Source organism: Ursus maritimus, unplaced genomic scaffold, assembly GCF_017311325.1.
Source record: "Ursus maritimus isolate PB19 unplaced genomic scaffold, ASM1731132v1 scaffold_12, whole genome shotgun sequence".
NCBI lineage: Eukaryota > Metazoa > Chordata > Mammalia > Carnivora > Ursidae > Ursus > Ursus maritimus.
This window is the reverse complement of record NW_024423564.1, coordinates 72,170,513-72,187,169: the sequence shown is the minus strand read 5'-3', so window position 1 is coordinate 72,187,169 and position 16,657 is coordinate 72,170,513. Positions and strand designations below refer to the sequence as shown.

Genomic DNA, 16,657 nt, shown 5'->3' with positions numbered 1-16,657 from the left:
TTAATCCCACCCCTTGGTCCTGCACCAGCCCAACTCCTGGATCCATATCTCTTTGACTCCCTAGTGCCAGGCCTAAATTGCATACTTACGGAGGCCATGCCCATTCTGAGGCACGGATAACCTCCAGCCCCCTCCCCATCCAGCGTTACCCTGAGCCAGAAACCGCATCGCAGCTTGATTGCTGGAAAAGACCATCCCACGTGCTCCTGTGAAGGGCTTTGTAAAAATCTATTTTAAGGCCTGGAAAAGTCTCCCACCCTCAGCCCCAACTGGGAGTCTTGATGAGCATTCTCTCTGGATCCTCCGGCGCCCCCGCCCCCTCACCGCCCCCATCCAGCTGCCCTATTTGAAGGTTTCCTGGGGAAGTTGTTACTCTGAACAAAATAAGCAGGAAGAGATTTTAAAACAAAACCAGCTGGTGTCTGGGCTGATGCCACAAAGTGAGGAGGTCTTGGCGGGGTGGGGTAGGGCTGGCTCCTCTGTGATGTGGGGTCCAGTGTGACTGTGTGTGACAAAGTGGGTCACCCACCAGTCTGAGCATAACTGGCATTCCAAAACTAGGTGTCTGAGAAAATACGTTTTTCCAGATGTAGCTTTTAAGATGTGTGTGAACCTGGGTTCACGAGGTATGTGCAGAGAGGGGCGCACCGTGCTTCTGTGACCAGGGGCCGTTGTGTGTGCATGTGCGTAACTATGCTTCTGTCGTCTGGGTCTGTGCGTTAGCTCTCAGAGGGCTGTGCTTGTGTGATTTGCATGGCTGCCTTTGTTGTGACCACGAACAGCGTGAATGGCTGTAATGTGCTTTCGTGGCAGTAGGGGCGGCTTACCTGAGCAACGGAGCACACTATTGATAGGACAACGCAAGGTGTGTGCGTCTCTCTTGTGACTTGTAACGTATATGCGTCACTGTCACTACATTCGCGTGGCTGTTTGCACTTGGGAAACTCAGAGAACACAGGTGAGACTGAACCCTGTGGATGTGTGTCTGTGACGCTGTGTCACTTAGCACAGCACCGGGAAAGCGACGGCTGGTTAATGAAGAACCCGTGACGATGTATACCGTAAGTCTGTGCACCGAGGCAGCAGAGGGTAAAGCCTGGGAGCATGAACCCAGAGCCCGGCTGCTGGGCTTTGAATTCAGGTTCCGGCAACCCACTAGCTATGTAGTTTGCGGCATCTTACTCCCCCGTCTCTGTGCTTCAGTATCTGCCTCACGGACTTTGTGGGGATTCCATGAGGCAGGACGGGGACCGGACCCGGAACAGCACGTGGTATACGGTACATGCTACAGGAATATTGGTGGCTGTGAGGACATTCCCTGGGTGTCCTGTCATTGCAAGGTGCCCCAACCCAGCCCCTCCCGGTGTCCCACGCCCTCTCACCAGACTGGGGCAGCTGGAGCGTGCTCTTGCTCCACTGCGTCAGGCCCACGATGGCCACCATCTTGGCCCCAAGGCTGCTGCGCCGCTTCTTGGCTGTGGTGGTCCCGGTCCCCCCGCCAGGCTGCTGGGAGCCGCAGATTTCACCACTGATGCTGGAGCTCCGAACCACATTCCTGGAGGCCGCAGCCGAGGCCGGACCCGGCTCCCCGTTAAACATGGTCTGAGGGGCGGCAAGGCCTCAGGCAACCCTGGGGGGGAAGGCAGGAGACAAAGGGGTCCCACGTCAGGCCCTGGAGCCACTCTCCTGCAGCCTGCCACTCCCTAGCTGTGTGACCTTGGGTCGGTCACTTGGCCTCTCTGAGGCTTTGAGGATTCACTGAATAAATAAAAGTCAAGAGTGTACACAGGGTCTGGCTCAATGAATGGTACTGTTCTCATTAGCACTTGGCTGTCCCGGCAAGTGACCTGGTTTGGCAGTAAAGGCAGAGGCTGTGGAGTCTTTCAGCCCACTCTTGAACTCCAAAGGCCTCTCCGCACTGGCTGTGGGATCTTGTGACCAAGCACCTTGGGGTTTCAGTGAACACCTCAGCAAAATGAGAAAGAGAAACACTTACCTCATCGGACTGTCGTAAGGATTAAATTAGAGCACGTGGAGGCGCCCAGAGCAGTGTCAGGCACGGAGTAAGTATCAGTAGCTGTGATTACTTTCATAGCCAATAATAAGAACGAGAAGAGCAAAAGCGGCCCCAGCCTGGGGGGACGACGGAAGGGGACCTCCTGCTAATGGGCACAGCACAGAGACGTATAAAGGAGCGGGTACAAGTCTCCGTTAAGCACACTGCAGAGTGGCAGCCGCTGGAGCTGTTTTAACCTGATTCCCTCCCAGGGTCTTTCCTATGCATTTTAAAAGATAATTGAGCTCATACTGCAAATACAATTTTACATCCTGGTATTTTTTCATTTGACACCAGATCACAAGCATTTCCCAATGTCATTAGCATGTTTTAATACGTGATATACCTGTTTTAATACCACGCTAATATTCCATTGTATAGAGGTAACATAATTGACTTAGCGATTTCAATACAGTGACCTCTCAGATCAGGTCCGGCTTCTTTCCCTCTCTCCTGCCTTTTAAACATCTCTGCAATAAACATCTTTCTATACCGCTTTGATCTGCTTATTTCCTTAGGATTGATTCCCACAAACAGAGTGACTGGCCTGGGTGCAGAGACTGCTGGGAGCCTCCCCACATCCGCTCTCCCTTCCTGCTTCCTGACAGAGCGTTGCTTTGGTCAGGCACCACCCATCCCATTAGTTCAAGCCCATCCTGGAGTGGTACTCCCCTTGGTAACTAGCACTGCTCTGAGGGCAGGCCTATGACTCCGTTGGCCTGATCTGACTTAAGGGGAAGATTTGGATTTCATGCTTATCGGAGAGGTGGGGTTCTCCCTCCCCCCTTCTTCCAAGACCCTTCCCCCTAGAGAGGGCCCGGTCCCAGGAGGAAGCCAGTGTCTCTGCCGCAGAGCAATAGGAAGGACCTCAGGCCACCCTGGAGCCTGTCTTTCTCTGGCCGATCCAGTTATGGGAGATAATGTGCTTATGCAAGTTGGAATCAGTGATCTCCATTACACCCAAAAGTATCCCACCTGATACTGAGCACAGAAACATTTCTTTGATTCTTGGAAAATATCGCCAAATTCCTTTCCAAAGCTGCATTCAACAAATAGTTAAGCACCCCAAATTCCAAGGCCTAGGCTGAGTGCCAAGGATACGGCAGTGAGCCAGGCTGACGTGGTCCTGCCCTCCTAGAGCCTCCAGCCCAGGAGGAGAGACAGACGGTAAGTCACTGACTGTGTAATTCAAAATTAAATCTGATGAGTGTGAGGGAAGACAGAGGGCACTGGGAGCCACTCTAGGGGAGTGAGGGGGGCCAGGAAGCAGGCGTCTATGGCTCGGTTTTGCACAGAGATGGGATCTCCAGCTGTCGGCCTCTACAACTTGGCTGAAAGTCCAATGCAGCAGCGGGTGTCCTGTGCTCAGAGTATAGGAAAAGCGGTGCTCCGGCAGGCTCAAGGGCCTACAGCCCTTCCTAGCTCTGTCCCCAGGTACAGAGCTCTTCCCAGGGCAGCTCCCCATCCCAGGTGTCTGATCACTCTGCTTGCCCCTCTGCCCTCAGGCCTGTCACCCTGAGGGAATCTGACTTTTCAAAAGGGCAGAGTTGAAGTATGTGGGTGGGTGGAGGAGAAAGAGGGAGAAGGGAAGGGGCCACTCTAGAGGATTTAGTCCCCAGATAGCTGCTAATGGTAGCTGCTTGGCCTCCTGGTCAGAGCGGCTCCTGCCAACCAGGCAAATTGGGGCAGACAGTGGGGATGAGTCAAAGCTGTGTTCTCCCTCCTTTGTGGTTGTCTGGGCTGTTTTTGCTCACCCTGTGACATGTGCAGAGTTCCGGATTATATTTCTCCATCCATCCCCCATTAACCTTGCAGCCAATGGAAAGTTCCCCTGGACTTGGGCCTATGATGATCTCTTCTCTTTAGTTTCCAATTCTAGTGCCAGTCTCTGTGCTGTTTTGGGTACCTGCATGGTCTTTTGGTGGCTAGTGGGAGAGGGCTTACAATGTAAATCTAATTTACTCGTTAATTTCTGTTAGGTGTGTGGTAATCTCCACGTCACCGATGAGAAACTTGAGTCTCCAAAACGTCAGGGCTTTGCCCATCCTACTCAGCTAAGAAATGGCAACATCTTGACTCGAACCCAGGTCTCCTTTTCCCACAAAGAGGCAGACATAGGGGCACCTGGGTGGCTCAGTCAGTTAAGTGTCCTACTCTGGGTTTTGCCTCAGGTTATGATCTCAGCGTTGTGGGACTGAGCCCCCTGTTCCCCGGCTCCTAGCTCGGCAGGGAGTCTGCTTGAGATTCTCTCTTTTTCTCTGCTTCTACCCCCCCCTTTCTCTCTCAAAATAAATAAAATATCAAATAAATAAAATCTTTTAAAAATCTTTTATTTATTTATTTGTCAGAGAGAGAAAGAGAGCAAGCAAGAGAGCACAAGCAGGGGGAGTGGCAGGCAGAGGCAGAGGGAGAAGCAGGCCCAATGCGGGACTTGATCCCAGGACCCTGGGATCATGACCTGAGTGGAAGGCAGATGCTTAAGCGGCTGAGCCACCCAGGCGTCCCTCAAAATAAATAAAATCTTAAAAAAAAAAAAAAAAGATGCAGACACACTCGGCAGCTCCTGTTCCTCCAACCCAGAGCTCACCCAAAGGTGTGGGCCCATCCCTCCCATTCAGCCTTCGCCCTGGGTCTCTGGCTTTTTGAAAACCCTTCAAAAAAAAAAAAAAGATCTCTGATGAGAAAAAGCTCTCTGGGCCAGGTTTCACAGCTGGCATGAGCACATGTGGGGCAGGAGAAACCCATCCAGACCATAGCGGGAGAAGCAAGTGCTTCCCCAGCACAGTCTCCAGGAAGCTCAAGTATCCCCTCCCAGGGGCTGAGAAGGGAGGAAGGTATGGGACAAAATTCCTGACCCCACCAACCCAGGGGCTCATGTCTCCTCATGAATAATGAATGACATTGACAAGCAGATGGTTTGACATCCAGGACTCAGCACCATCTGGAACTACTTCCTCATCTTTAACCACCCAGGGATCACCCAGGGGGCCTGGAGGGCTGATGAATGCTTCAGAGGGCCCCGCCAGACAGGCCACCCTCAAGGGGACAGGAGGAGCCAAGGGTACAGGAGCGCTGGGTTGGGCGGCCTGGGAGAAGGAAGCATCAGAAAGTGGGATTAGAACGTATACAGAGTCCTTGTGTCGCTTTCTCTGGGCCTTGGTTTCCTCATCTGTGCGTAAAACGCGGCGGCTGGACTAGGTGATCTCCAGAAGCTGTTTTAGCTAGAGAGCAGATCCTGTGAACACAGGCTGCATTGGCAGGCCCAGAACTGGGGCTCCCGGTGCTTCTCGGACAGCTGGTCTAGCTCAAGAGCAGTGAGACAAGGAGACAGAGCTGGTCACCTGGCCTCTATGAGGAGGAAGTCCTCCTCACAGTGACACCACCGGGCCCAGTTATGGCCCTGAGCCATGACACTACAGGGAAAGAGGCAGCAGGCAGAGATGGGGGTAGAATGGTGAGGGGCCGGCAAGGCACAGAACACAGCACTCCCCCATACTGGTAGTTGTGAAAGATTGCTAAATGAACTACATCCTTCCTACAAAAGTCACTTCAACAATTCCCTGCCTCTGAGCTGACTGTCCCTTTCCCAGCCCAGTTCATGGCTCCCCAAGAAAGGGAACCCTTCCCTACCAGGTCACGGGCCCTCGCCCTGGAGTTCTCTCTGCTGACTCCACAACTACCACAGCAGCACCTGCTACTACGGCTCGGATTTCCATCCAGCGACAAGGACTACCGTTCCCACTCCTGCCAAAGCTCCATGCCAGCACAGACCTTCCAAGCCCCTCAAGGAAGGAGGCTAGTGTTTTCTTTCCAGCCGTGGCTATTTGGCTTTCGCCCTGGAGTCTCAGTACCCTAAGGGCTCTCCAAACCATCTCTTGAATCCTGACCACAGGGGTCTCAGGGCTCTGCCAGGCTACCCAGCCCCTTGGTCCCTTTGACCATGTGTCTAACCAGATCAGCCTTTTTTGAGCATCAGTGAGGCCATCTGAAAGCCCAGGATAAACCCAGCTACCCACCCTTTCAACAGGAGAGAGCAAGGAATCTGTCACAGGGTGATGGACTGGTAGATCGACCCACAACAGATATCCCTGATCCATCTGTCTCCCATCAAGGCCAGATTTAACCTCAGAATTCCTCTCAACCAGTTGGTGGAGAACTGACTCATGATTTAAAATAGCGTTGCCATCCCTATTCCAGCCTGAGTCTTTCATCTTGCAGAGTGGGACCTCAAGACCCAGGATGGGAAAGAGACACACCCAGGGTCACATAGAACGTTGGTGACAAAACCAGAGCTCTGACTCAAGTCTCCTAACTCTCAGGTCCCACATCACCTGGCAGGTGCTTCCTCCCCACTTTGAAGAAAACCCAAACTCACCAAACTTATGAGTCTGAGCGTGGTGTTCCACATCACAGGGGGCTGTGCCCCTCCCAACAGCACACCCCTAGGGCATTTACACGAGGCTTCAGTTAACTTCCGCCCAGACACCCGTTTTCAGGAAAGCAGGTGAAGGCAATCAGGGTAGCTCCCAGGAGGAGATGATGTGATAAGAGTCTGGAAGGAAAGAGGGGCATTTAGAGGAAGGGCATCGAAAACATCTGTCCTTAAAAGCTTCCTGTTGCTTGTGGTGTAAAAAGACAGACTTCACAGATAGCTGTGTGATGTTGAGCAGATCATTCAAACTCTCTGATTCTGTCTCCTACTTTGTAAAACCATCCCAACTCCTGGGTCTCCTAATCTGCCTTTTGGCACTTTAATGTCAAACGGCTGTTACTGAACTCCACCCACAACGTTAAAACTTTTAACACATGAGGGACACACAGAGGTGCAACTGCTAAGGAGCTCTAGACCCCATTCTTCCTTCTTCCGTCCTCCCCCTGACTGATAGGGTCCGCCTCCCTCCCCAGACTCAGTGATGTGCCCAGCAGGGTGGGGGTGGGGGGCACTCCTGGGTCCACCCCCAGCCATGGGACCCTGAGCAAGTCATTCAGCTTCTCTGAACTTCCGTCTCCTCTTCTATGTGATGAGTCCACTTGCCACCTGGACCCAGCCCCACTCTCCAGGTGGACTGGGTGTCAGGTGGGTATAACGAGGAGCAGGAAAACACTGTGATTAAAAACACAGGCTTGAGGGGCGCCTGGGTGGTTCAGTCAGTTAAGCGTCTGCCTTCGGGTCGGGTCAAGTCGTGATCTCAGGGTCCTGGAATTGAGCCCTGCCTCATCTCTTGAGTGATAATAATGCCTGACTCAGGGTTAATAGAGATGTTGCAAAACAAAGGTTGGTGACCGGCTAAATGCTCAGCTGGGCAACTACACTGTTACTACTCATAATGGTGCCTTTGCCAACAGTGAAGGACTGTATGGGTGTCCGTGTTTATTGGTCTGGATTGCACATCAGACGCAACCATGGAAGGCTCAGAGACCGCCAGGATCACCTCTCCGTCCGGCCCGGGCTGCTTCCACCCAGAGCCCAGGATAGCGTGGGATCCGGGTCCCTGTGCCTCAGTTGAGGTGGGAGCTGGCACATGAGACTGTCCTCTTCTCTGCCAGCATCTCAACTCCTGGCCCCTCACTGGATGCTGGGTCTGGCATTTGAGACCCCTGAATCAACTTAACCCAGCACCGGGGCTGCCCACCACACCTCCCATCCCAATCCGTACCCGTGTCAGAGGCCCATGTCTGCATTCAGAGAAGGGGAAAGGGGTGCTCTTTTTTCTGGCCTCTCCTTTCCCCTCTCAGGAAAAGATGGGCAGGTGACAGGGCTGGCACCTGGTGGGAGAGGTAGGCTGGGCTGAGGGCGCACACCCAGCTTGCATGGAGAGCACCATGCCAGCTCCCCTCCTGATTATGTGACCCCCAGCTAGACACACACACAACGCTACACACACAGGGAGAGACATAAGGCACTCAATCTCAAATGTGTGATCACACACCCTACAGACCCAGACAGATGACATACACGTAAAGACATAATCACACACGTACACAGCACCCCCAAGACAAAGGCACACGGAAGCCGCCACACGGACAGCCACAGGCGTTTGCAGACTCACATATGTGTACCCACCCACGCACACCCACACACACACACCCCTCCTTGGCCCTTGCCCAGCCCGGAGAGGCGGGAAGAGCCCAGCCCTTCAGTGGGCAGGGAAGCGGGAAGTGTCTTACCTGGATCTTGGGTTCTGTTGGCTGGGGCACACACACCAGCTCTGAGCAGGTGCTTGTGTGAGCTTGAGTACACACACACTCATACCCCCTCCAGCCCCCAGTACCACCCTCCCGGCCCCCATCCCTGAGGGTCGGACAAAAGAGCTCCTCGGTGAGGTTTGTGGTGAGGAGATGAGAAGGCTGGCAGGGAGCAGTGGCTGTCACCATGGCTACGGAGCTGACCCACTTCTCCTCCACCCAGCCTGGCCCACCCAGCCCAGGCAAGGGAGGACAAGCAGCCTGGGGCAGGGGGGCCCTCCCCTTCACACACAGTAAAGAGGTGGCCCTCTGAGGGTGTGGTAAGGGATGGATTGAGCACCAGGCTGGTTCCTGAATAGAAAGGCAATAGCCTGACATTCTTGGAGGGGAAGCAAGGTAGTAAGAAGATGGTCCCTGCTAAACCTAGCCCCTGGCCTCCCTCAGCATCCACACCTCTGGCCTCAGGGACCTCCATGGGTCATGTGCTTGCTCTGGACCCATTCTCGGACACAGGCCTCATGGCAGGGCACAAGGTGGGGTGGCCAGGCTCAAATCTGTGTCCCCAGCTCCAAGGACTCAGGACACCGAAGGGCAAGAGAGACCCAGAGCTGGTTGAACCCTGTGTCCTGCTCAGATCAAGGTTGCGGAGGGCAGGGCTTGTTCTCCCGACTTGGCCTGGGGGCTGCTGGAGGCATGGCCAGGCCTTCATTCCTCAGCCCGGGCTGCCATGTGTCTTCTCTCAGCCAGGGGGCTCCTGAGGACATGGCCATGTGTCTTCCCTCAGAACGGGGGATAGAGAGGAACCACACAGCTTCAGACAGCTCAGTTTCGTGAGGAGATAGCTCACAAAGCAGAATGAATCACTCCTGTATGACAGCTTCCCATAGTTCCCCACTTCCTTCAGGATAAAGTAAAAACCCCTCACACCAAGTCCCATAAGCCCAGTGACCCAGCTCATCCCATGCTCTTGCCCCTCTTCTGTATTCCAACTGGATTCGCCTTCACCCCATTCCTCAAAAGCACCCTGTGTCTCTCTTGTCTGCCTGGAGTGCTCTTCTCCAGCCTCCCCACCCTCATGTCCTGAGGCCCTGTCTTTATCTGCTGTGCCCCGTTTGCCTGGCCCATCCCTACTCATTGCTCGGCCCCAGGTGCAATGTAATTTTCTAGAAGAGTCTTCCCAGACAAAGTGAGTCCCCTGTCATGCTCTCCCAGACTCTGTACTGTCCCTGCCTATTATGTGAATTGTGCCCCCCCCCAAAAGATATGTTGAGGTAGTAACCCCAGTACCTCAGAATATGACCTTGTTTGGAAGAGGGTCATTGCAGACGTGATTCGTTGAGGCCATGCTGGAGTAAGGTGGCCCCTAATCTAACATGACTGGTGTCCTTATAAGAATACAGCTATGTGAAGACACAGACACACAGGGAGAATGCCATGGGACGATGGAGGCAGAGTTTGGAGTGAGCGGCAACAGATTAAAGAATGCCAAGGATTGCCAGCTGTCACCAGAAGCTAGGAGAGAGCCATGGAACAGCATCTCCGTCAGAAGGAACCGAGCCTGCTCACACTTTGGTCTCCAACTTTTAGCCTCCAGAACGTGAAAGGATAAGTTTCTGTTGTTTTCGGCAACCAGGTCTGTGGTACTTTGTTATAGCTGCCCTAGGAAACTCATATACTGCTATTCCCAATTTGGTCTCCCACACCCCAGCCCCTCGCTGTGAGCTGCCTAAACACAGACACCATGTCTTCACCCTGAACCTCCAGGGCCTGGCATAGGTCTGCCCCATAGTAGGGCTCTGTAAAAATGTGTTGAATGAATGAATGATGATCTCAAACAAATATTAAATTAACAGTATTTATAGTTGGATAGTAGACTTGTGAGTCATCTTTATTTTCTTCATGCAACATATTGTGTTTTTCTAAGTTTCCACTTTAGAAACTATATTGATGTTATCCCAAAGAAAAACTAAAATACATATTTTTCTTTTCAAAACATACGTTAAAATAACAGTCATTTCCACCAATGTGTGTTTTGTGAAGAGGAAGGAGTTCTGCTATCTGCTTGATAACTAGTTTTTCATGGATTAATTGATTCCTCCTTGTGTTGCTAGAGTGCTTTCTGGAGTCAGATTTACAGAGCTTGAGCTCTGGGGCCTTGGGGGGAATAGATTCCAGGTGGGAGGGGTCCAGACAAAGTACGCATGCTTCTCAACCATCTCAACCATTCATCCTTTCCCGTAGCTCATGGGATCTGGCCAGATGTGGCACCTGTCACCTGGTGGGGGCTGCCAGACTTGGCACTTGAGAACACCACCAGTCCTGGCTGAAGGCCATTCCCAAACAGAAGCAAAATCCTACCCTTCATGAATGCACCCTCAAACTTGAATAGTCACACCAATCACTTGGGGATCTTGTTGAAATACAGACCTCAGTGCAATGGGTCCCAGGCGGAACCTGAGATACTGCATTTCTAACAAGGTCTCAGGTGATAATCCATGTTGCTAGTCTATGGACCACCCAAGGCACTGAAAGTTAAAGATAAAATATTCTGGTTGTTCTGCAAGATTGAATGCTTCGGGATAGGGAGATCAGAAAAGACACATTGGGAAGAACATTGCAGAGTACTTCAAAAAGACAGGTGGGATTTGGAGAGGTAGAGCTGGCAGGAAAGAGGTGGGAACTACCTGGGAAGTTCTAGAGAGAAAGTGCCATGTTCGCAGGATGGTGAATAGAGCTAGAACAGGAGGTAAGTACAATTGTGGCAGGGAAGGCAGAAAGGTAGGCTGGGAACAGCCAATGAAGGGCTCTGAATGCAGGGCTAAGAAGCTTGGCTTTAATCCCATAGGGAGTGAAATCTGACATGACTTAGATGTAATGTTTTACAGAGATCAATCTGACACCGAGTGCAGACTCAGAAGAAAGTCTGACAGAAGGAAGAAGAGTCAAAAGGCAGATAAGAAGGCTGTACTGCTTCAGATAATGCAGACAGGAAAAGGAAAGGGGTGGCCGGCCAGGAGTCATGAGAAGTCTTCAGGTTGCCTAGAGTTACTGATGGAACACAGTTGGGGAGAAGAAAAAACAGAATCCAAAGTGATTTACAGGAAGGGTGGAGACTGAGAAGCACCATCAGCAAAGCTTGAGGTCCCAGAGGAAAACACTGGCTTAAGGGGAAGATGAGTCCCATCTTAGATGCGATGAGTCTGACATAATACTCCAATTCCCACATAGAGGCGTTGGGCAGGTAAGCAGATTCAGTGGAGCCCAGGAGAGCAATGTGAGTGGGCAAGATTTTTATGTGTACCCTGAAGGGAAAAATGGGGTACAGAAAGGAAAGAGAATGCCCAGAGGGGAGTACACAGTGAGCAAAGGGTGAGAAGTAATACCCACAGCTAGGGGTAGGAAGAAAATAGAATCTACTGAAGAAGGGAGAATCAGCAGAGAGGTCAGAGAAGCTACCATAAGTATACACATGGCCAACCTGGAGGCCCTACCATACTGTGACATCAAAACCAAGGAAAGGCCTGCCCAGCCAAGGCTGTAGGAGGGCAAGGGAAGCCCAGGCTTGAAAAAGAGCACTGTTTGAATGGAAAGCAGGATTTGAATTGGTGGAGAAGAGGACTGGATTCCCTGGAGTAGGTCTGGGCTTCAGCAGGATCCCAAGGGGCCTGGGGCTCCCAAACACTTATTCCAGATCAGCCTAGCACAGGAAGGACAATCCCTTATCCTGCAAACACACATACATGACGTGCACACCCCAGAACATACCAAACCCCCAGGACAGAGCAGAGAAATGGGGAGAAGAGGTCTTTGGAGCAAAACCCTATGGCCGGGAAGCGCATAATTTATCATCCAACTAGGACTCTTTTGAGAGTGAGCAGAGATACTACCAACAATCACACCACAGGTGTGCAGTAAGACTGTCCCCAACCCTATCGTTACCCTAGCCCTGGGGGATACTGGATCCCCCCAAAATGCCCGTTTGTTCCCTATTTCCCCTTTCTAGATGGGGTGGCAGAATTGAGTCACAAGCGGTAGGAACAGGTAAGCTCATACTCTGGGGCAGGGGCCCCAGCGGAGGATGTTGGTGGATGGGGAGATCTGGCTCCCCCCTCCCCGCAGCACCATGGACAGCGACCGGCCCAGCTCGCTCCCCATCCTCTGGCCCGGGTTTCGCCAGGGCCGCCGCGAGGCTCGATCAATATTTCATGGGGGAAGGGGCTCGGGTGACCAGCCCCGCGCCTAACCGGAAGGCGCCGCCCGCCCTGGGGACCCTCCCCGGGAACCCAGCACACCCGGCGGCCCCGGCTCAGACAGACACCGCCCTCAGGCGCGCTCCTCATTCCGGGCACACCGCTCCGCCCCCGGACCCTTCCCGGGGCACAAAGACCCGCGCACACGCCACACAGCTTCCCGCCGCCACTCAGACGCACCACACAGCCAGACGCGCGCTGTACAAAGACGGCAACTGCACAGAACAACAGGCACACACCACACCCAGCAGCAGGCCACCTAGACACACAGCACACACACAATACGCCTCGCAGACACACACCGCCACAGACCCCCCGCACATCACACAGGCACTCTGCCACACGTACACAAACTCACATGCTGCACAAAAACTCCCTCCCAGAGAAGCTCAGACACATTTCCTACAGACACACACAGTGTGCCTCCGCGGAGTCCCTCAGACATACGGCCCCGGAGCGACTCTGTCACACTCTCTCACACACACACACACACACACACACACAGAGTATGCCTTCACAGAGACCCTAAGACATTCACCACACTACCCAGGCCCTCCACCCTCCTGGAGCCCAGGCCTGCCCTCCTGCTGTGGACACGGGACTGGGGAAGAGACAGGCAGTACTTCTGTCCCTCCTGCCTGGCCCTGGTGTTGAATCCTGCGGATAAGTTCTTGGTGTACTCTGAGGCCTCCGGGGGTTGCTGCCCAATCCCCCAGGGCAGACAGGCAGCAGCACAAAGAGGTGGGAAGGGGGTAAGCAGGGGAAAGGGGACCTTTGAGACCCCAAAGCCTTCCCGGCCTCCCTGTCCCCAGGCCCCAAGCTCTGGGGCATGAGGCTCCAGGGATGGCCTTGCCCTCACCTGCATCTCCCACAGCCTCTGTGCTCCCTGGGACTCCACTCTCTGGGAGGCCCTGAGGTTTGTGTTGTGCACGGGGACCAGGAGGACTATGGAGTCTGCAACTTCTGCTCCCCCAGGAGTGCCCAAGTAACGCCTCAGAGATGAGGGCACATGCTATGCCCATCCAGACACCCCAACTCCAAGAGCCTCCCCCCCCCCAGCAGGGGAGGGAAGGATGGCACAAATTCTCCTGTCTGCAGAATAATCATGGAAGGATTTTCTGAAAGAACCCCAAGACAGGGCATGAGGTGAAGAGAGGGAAGCAGGCTGGCAGAACAGAAGGAGACCCCCAAATTTTCCAGGCAGTTGGAAAGGACCTTCAAGATTATCTAGGCCAATAGGCCATGTCTCTGACGTCCCCATACCACTTCCCAATTTTGCATTATCCACACAACACTGTGTGCCCCCTCAACAATTTCTGCCAAATCTCCATACTCTTGTACTGTTCCTTATTTGTGGTCTTGAAATTGACACTTTTAACTTACATGCATTTACTGTAAATAGAAACTTTCTGTTACTACTATAAATGCAAAGGCTATTGTTGCTTTTAAAAAATAGAAAATGATGGTAAAATAAATATAGTAAAAGCAAACTATATTATTAAACGTTAGCTACATCGAGTTGCCTGTCAAGGCCTCTTTGTTAAAAAGGGAAGGGCAGCAGTGTGGGAACGTTGTTAAAGACACACTGACACTTTCTCCCTGGGACAACCTTGGACTTGACAGAGTTGAAAGGGAACCGACTTTCTCACTACGTGAGCCAATGCTATGTAATGACAAGTCCACAAGCCACTGAAGGCCACCTCAGGTCTTGCTGAAGGTGCTACTCCCCACAGTGGGAAGCTCTAGGCTTGCCCGCTTCCTGTAGGGGCGTGGGCACAGTGACTAGCTGGAGCCTTGGTGCCATGGTCCATTCCGGTAATTATAATCCTTAGAAATTGCTCAGGTCTTTCCTTTTTTTTTTTTTTTTTTTTTAAGATTTTATTTATTTATTTGACAGAGAGAGAGACAGCCAGCGAGAGAGGGAACACAAGCAGGGGGAGCGGGAGAGGAAGAAGCAGGCTCCCAGGGGAGAAGGGAGCCTGATGCAGGGCTCGATCCCTGGACCCTGGGATCATTCCCTGAGCTGAAGGCAGAGGCTAAACGACTGAGCCACCCAGGCGTCCCAGTTCAGTTCTTTCCTATTTACAAATTGTCCCTACAGCCACCAACTAGTATGAGCTGCACAGTAGGAATTATTACTCCCATTTCTGAATGAGAAAACAGAGGCTCTGAAAGATTAAGATTTGTTCAGAGTCACATAGCTAAACAGGGTAGATCCTCACCTCCCACCCCTCTTTTCTACTCTACCTGCCTCCATCTGTCCCATCTTTGGGAGCCCTTGATCTAGGCTGACCCCTTCCCGGGCAGGAAGGAGTAGCGGGAAAATGGTAACCTTGCATCTGCCTATGAGACCCTCACAATCCCAAAGGCAAACAGGCAAGTGAGTAAGTAGAACTTTCACTCTTGGGTCAAACTGCTGTGTGTCCCTAGCTGAATAATGGCACCTCTCCAGACCTCAGATTCCTTATCTGTAAAATGGGATAATAATAGTACCTATCTTATAGGGTGTGAGGATTCAATGAAATAATGCATGCGCATAGAGTCTGGCACAAAGTGAAGACTGAAAAATATTTATTACTAGGGAAGTAAAAGGAATAATTAATTCAGGTAAAAAAAATGGCTGCTGGGGGTGGGTAGGCATGGCATGGTTCTTCACTACAGAGAGGAAATGAGTTCTGTCTTAGAGAATGAATATGATTTTGGTAGAGAGAACTATTCTGTCTGCTCATGCCCTCCTCTTCCTTCTCTGCCCACTCCAAAGAGAAGTGACAAAATTTAGGGTCTCATCTTCCTATCTTTCTGCTCTGGCCTTTGAATGACAACTGACAGACTCTTCAGAGCCTGCCGGCGGCATAGCTGCCCCAGGGAAAGACTTCCCTTTAAGTCAGAATGCCTGGGCTGTTTTCTCCAGGTCCTATCCAGATGGAAGGTTGGGGGCCAGGCACACCCTGGCACTCTAAGGATTCCAGCAGATGTCTTTTAATGTACTTGCTCAGACAACAAAGACCCTCCCTACCACCCCCTTTCTCCAAGGGGGTCAAGAGCGATGACTGCCTGTGTGACTTTGAGAGCCTTCCCAGCAGGCTGCAGTTGATTGGACCTGGGTGGGCACCTGACCCACTCAGAGCCAATCAGATCCTCTCATACAAGTTCAGACTTGGATCGGCCAAACCCGGGTTCTCTGAATGAGGCTGGAAGGAAGGACACACTACAGCAATTACAGGTTGCCCAGGGTCTGGTAAAGCAGAGAAAACCCAGTCTGTGGAGAAAGAAAGGTATAAAGGCGGCCAGCAAGGTGCAGAGAACGGCTGCTTCCATTTCTCCTGGCCTACAGGTCCCGCCTCCCAGAAGCTAACGATTTTTCTGCCCCTCTGTTCTCAGGAATCCCTTGTGTCCTGGTAATAAACCCTTCTTTATTACTGAAGCTGGCTTGAGTGGGTTTCTATATACAAGCAAAGACCTAATTAAGAAAGGGGAGAAGCTGGGGAGCTAGAGGCACAAAGATGAACAATCCTGGGCCGGGGGAGAGGAATCAGTGTGTCTGCACTGGATGAGCTCAGCTTAACGGGAGACAAGGAAGTAGGGATGTAGGCTCTGTACAGATGTGGCCGAAGGAGGGTGAGTTAACACCGTCCAGGAAGGGCTGGGAGGGTCCTCGGAGGCTTCGCAGCAAAGGTGGTGGCTGAGCCGGTTTTGAAGAGTGAAGGACATTCTCCAGGGAGACAAAGGAGGGGTGCGGGAGGCCTTACAGGCAGCGAGAACAGCAAGTGCAGAGGAACAGAGGCACAAAACAGCCTGACGTGTTAGAGGAACTGCCAGAAGTTCAAAGTGTTGGGAGGGGGGAGGGGGGAAGAGCAGGGAAGATGAAGCTGGGAGGCAGTCCGGTGCTGATCACAAAGGGCTTTGAATTCCATGCTAAGAAGTTGAGGCCTTTCTTGTCAGCAATAGGAAGCTATTGAAGTATTTTAAGTAGCAGGGGGGTGACAGGGTCAGTTCTGTGCTTTAGAAAGATGGCTTTGGGGCCATGCGAAGAAAGGACGGGAGAAGGCAGGCCTGAAGGCAGGGAGGCCAGTTAGGAGGCTGCAGCGATGATTCATCTGTTCCTTTCATCCACTGAACAGCTCACTGTGTACCTACTGTGTGCTGGGGCTAGGCAAAACAGGAT

At 52.4% G+C, this 16,657-nt stretch overlaps 1 protein-coding gene across 1 annotated transcript in view; it reads right to left on the bottom strand.

The window, feature by feature from the left end:
* The window catches only part of RIMS3 (regulating synaptic membrane exocytosis 3), a 33,421-nt gene that overhangs the window by 11,294 nt on the left and 5,470 nt on the right, over positions 1 to 16,657 (bottom strand). Inside the window, exons 2-3 of the mRNA XM_040627464.1 lie at positions 6,432 to 6,608; positions 1,383 to 1,630 (exon numbers count right to left, since the gene is read on the bottom strand). Of these exons, the coding sequence (XP_040483398.1) occupies positions 1,383 to 1,599 (217 nt within the window). The 5' untranslated portion in view covers positions 1,600 to 1,630; positions 6,432 to 6,608. The remainder of the gene's footprint in view (positions 1 to 1,382; positions 1,631 to 6,431; positions 6,609 to 16,657) is intronic.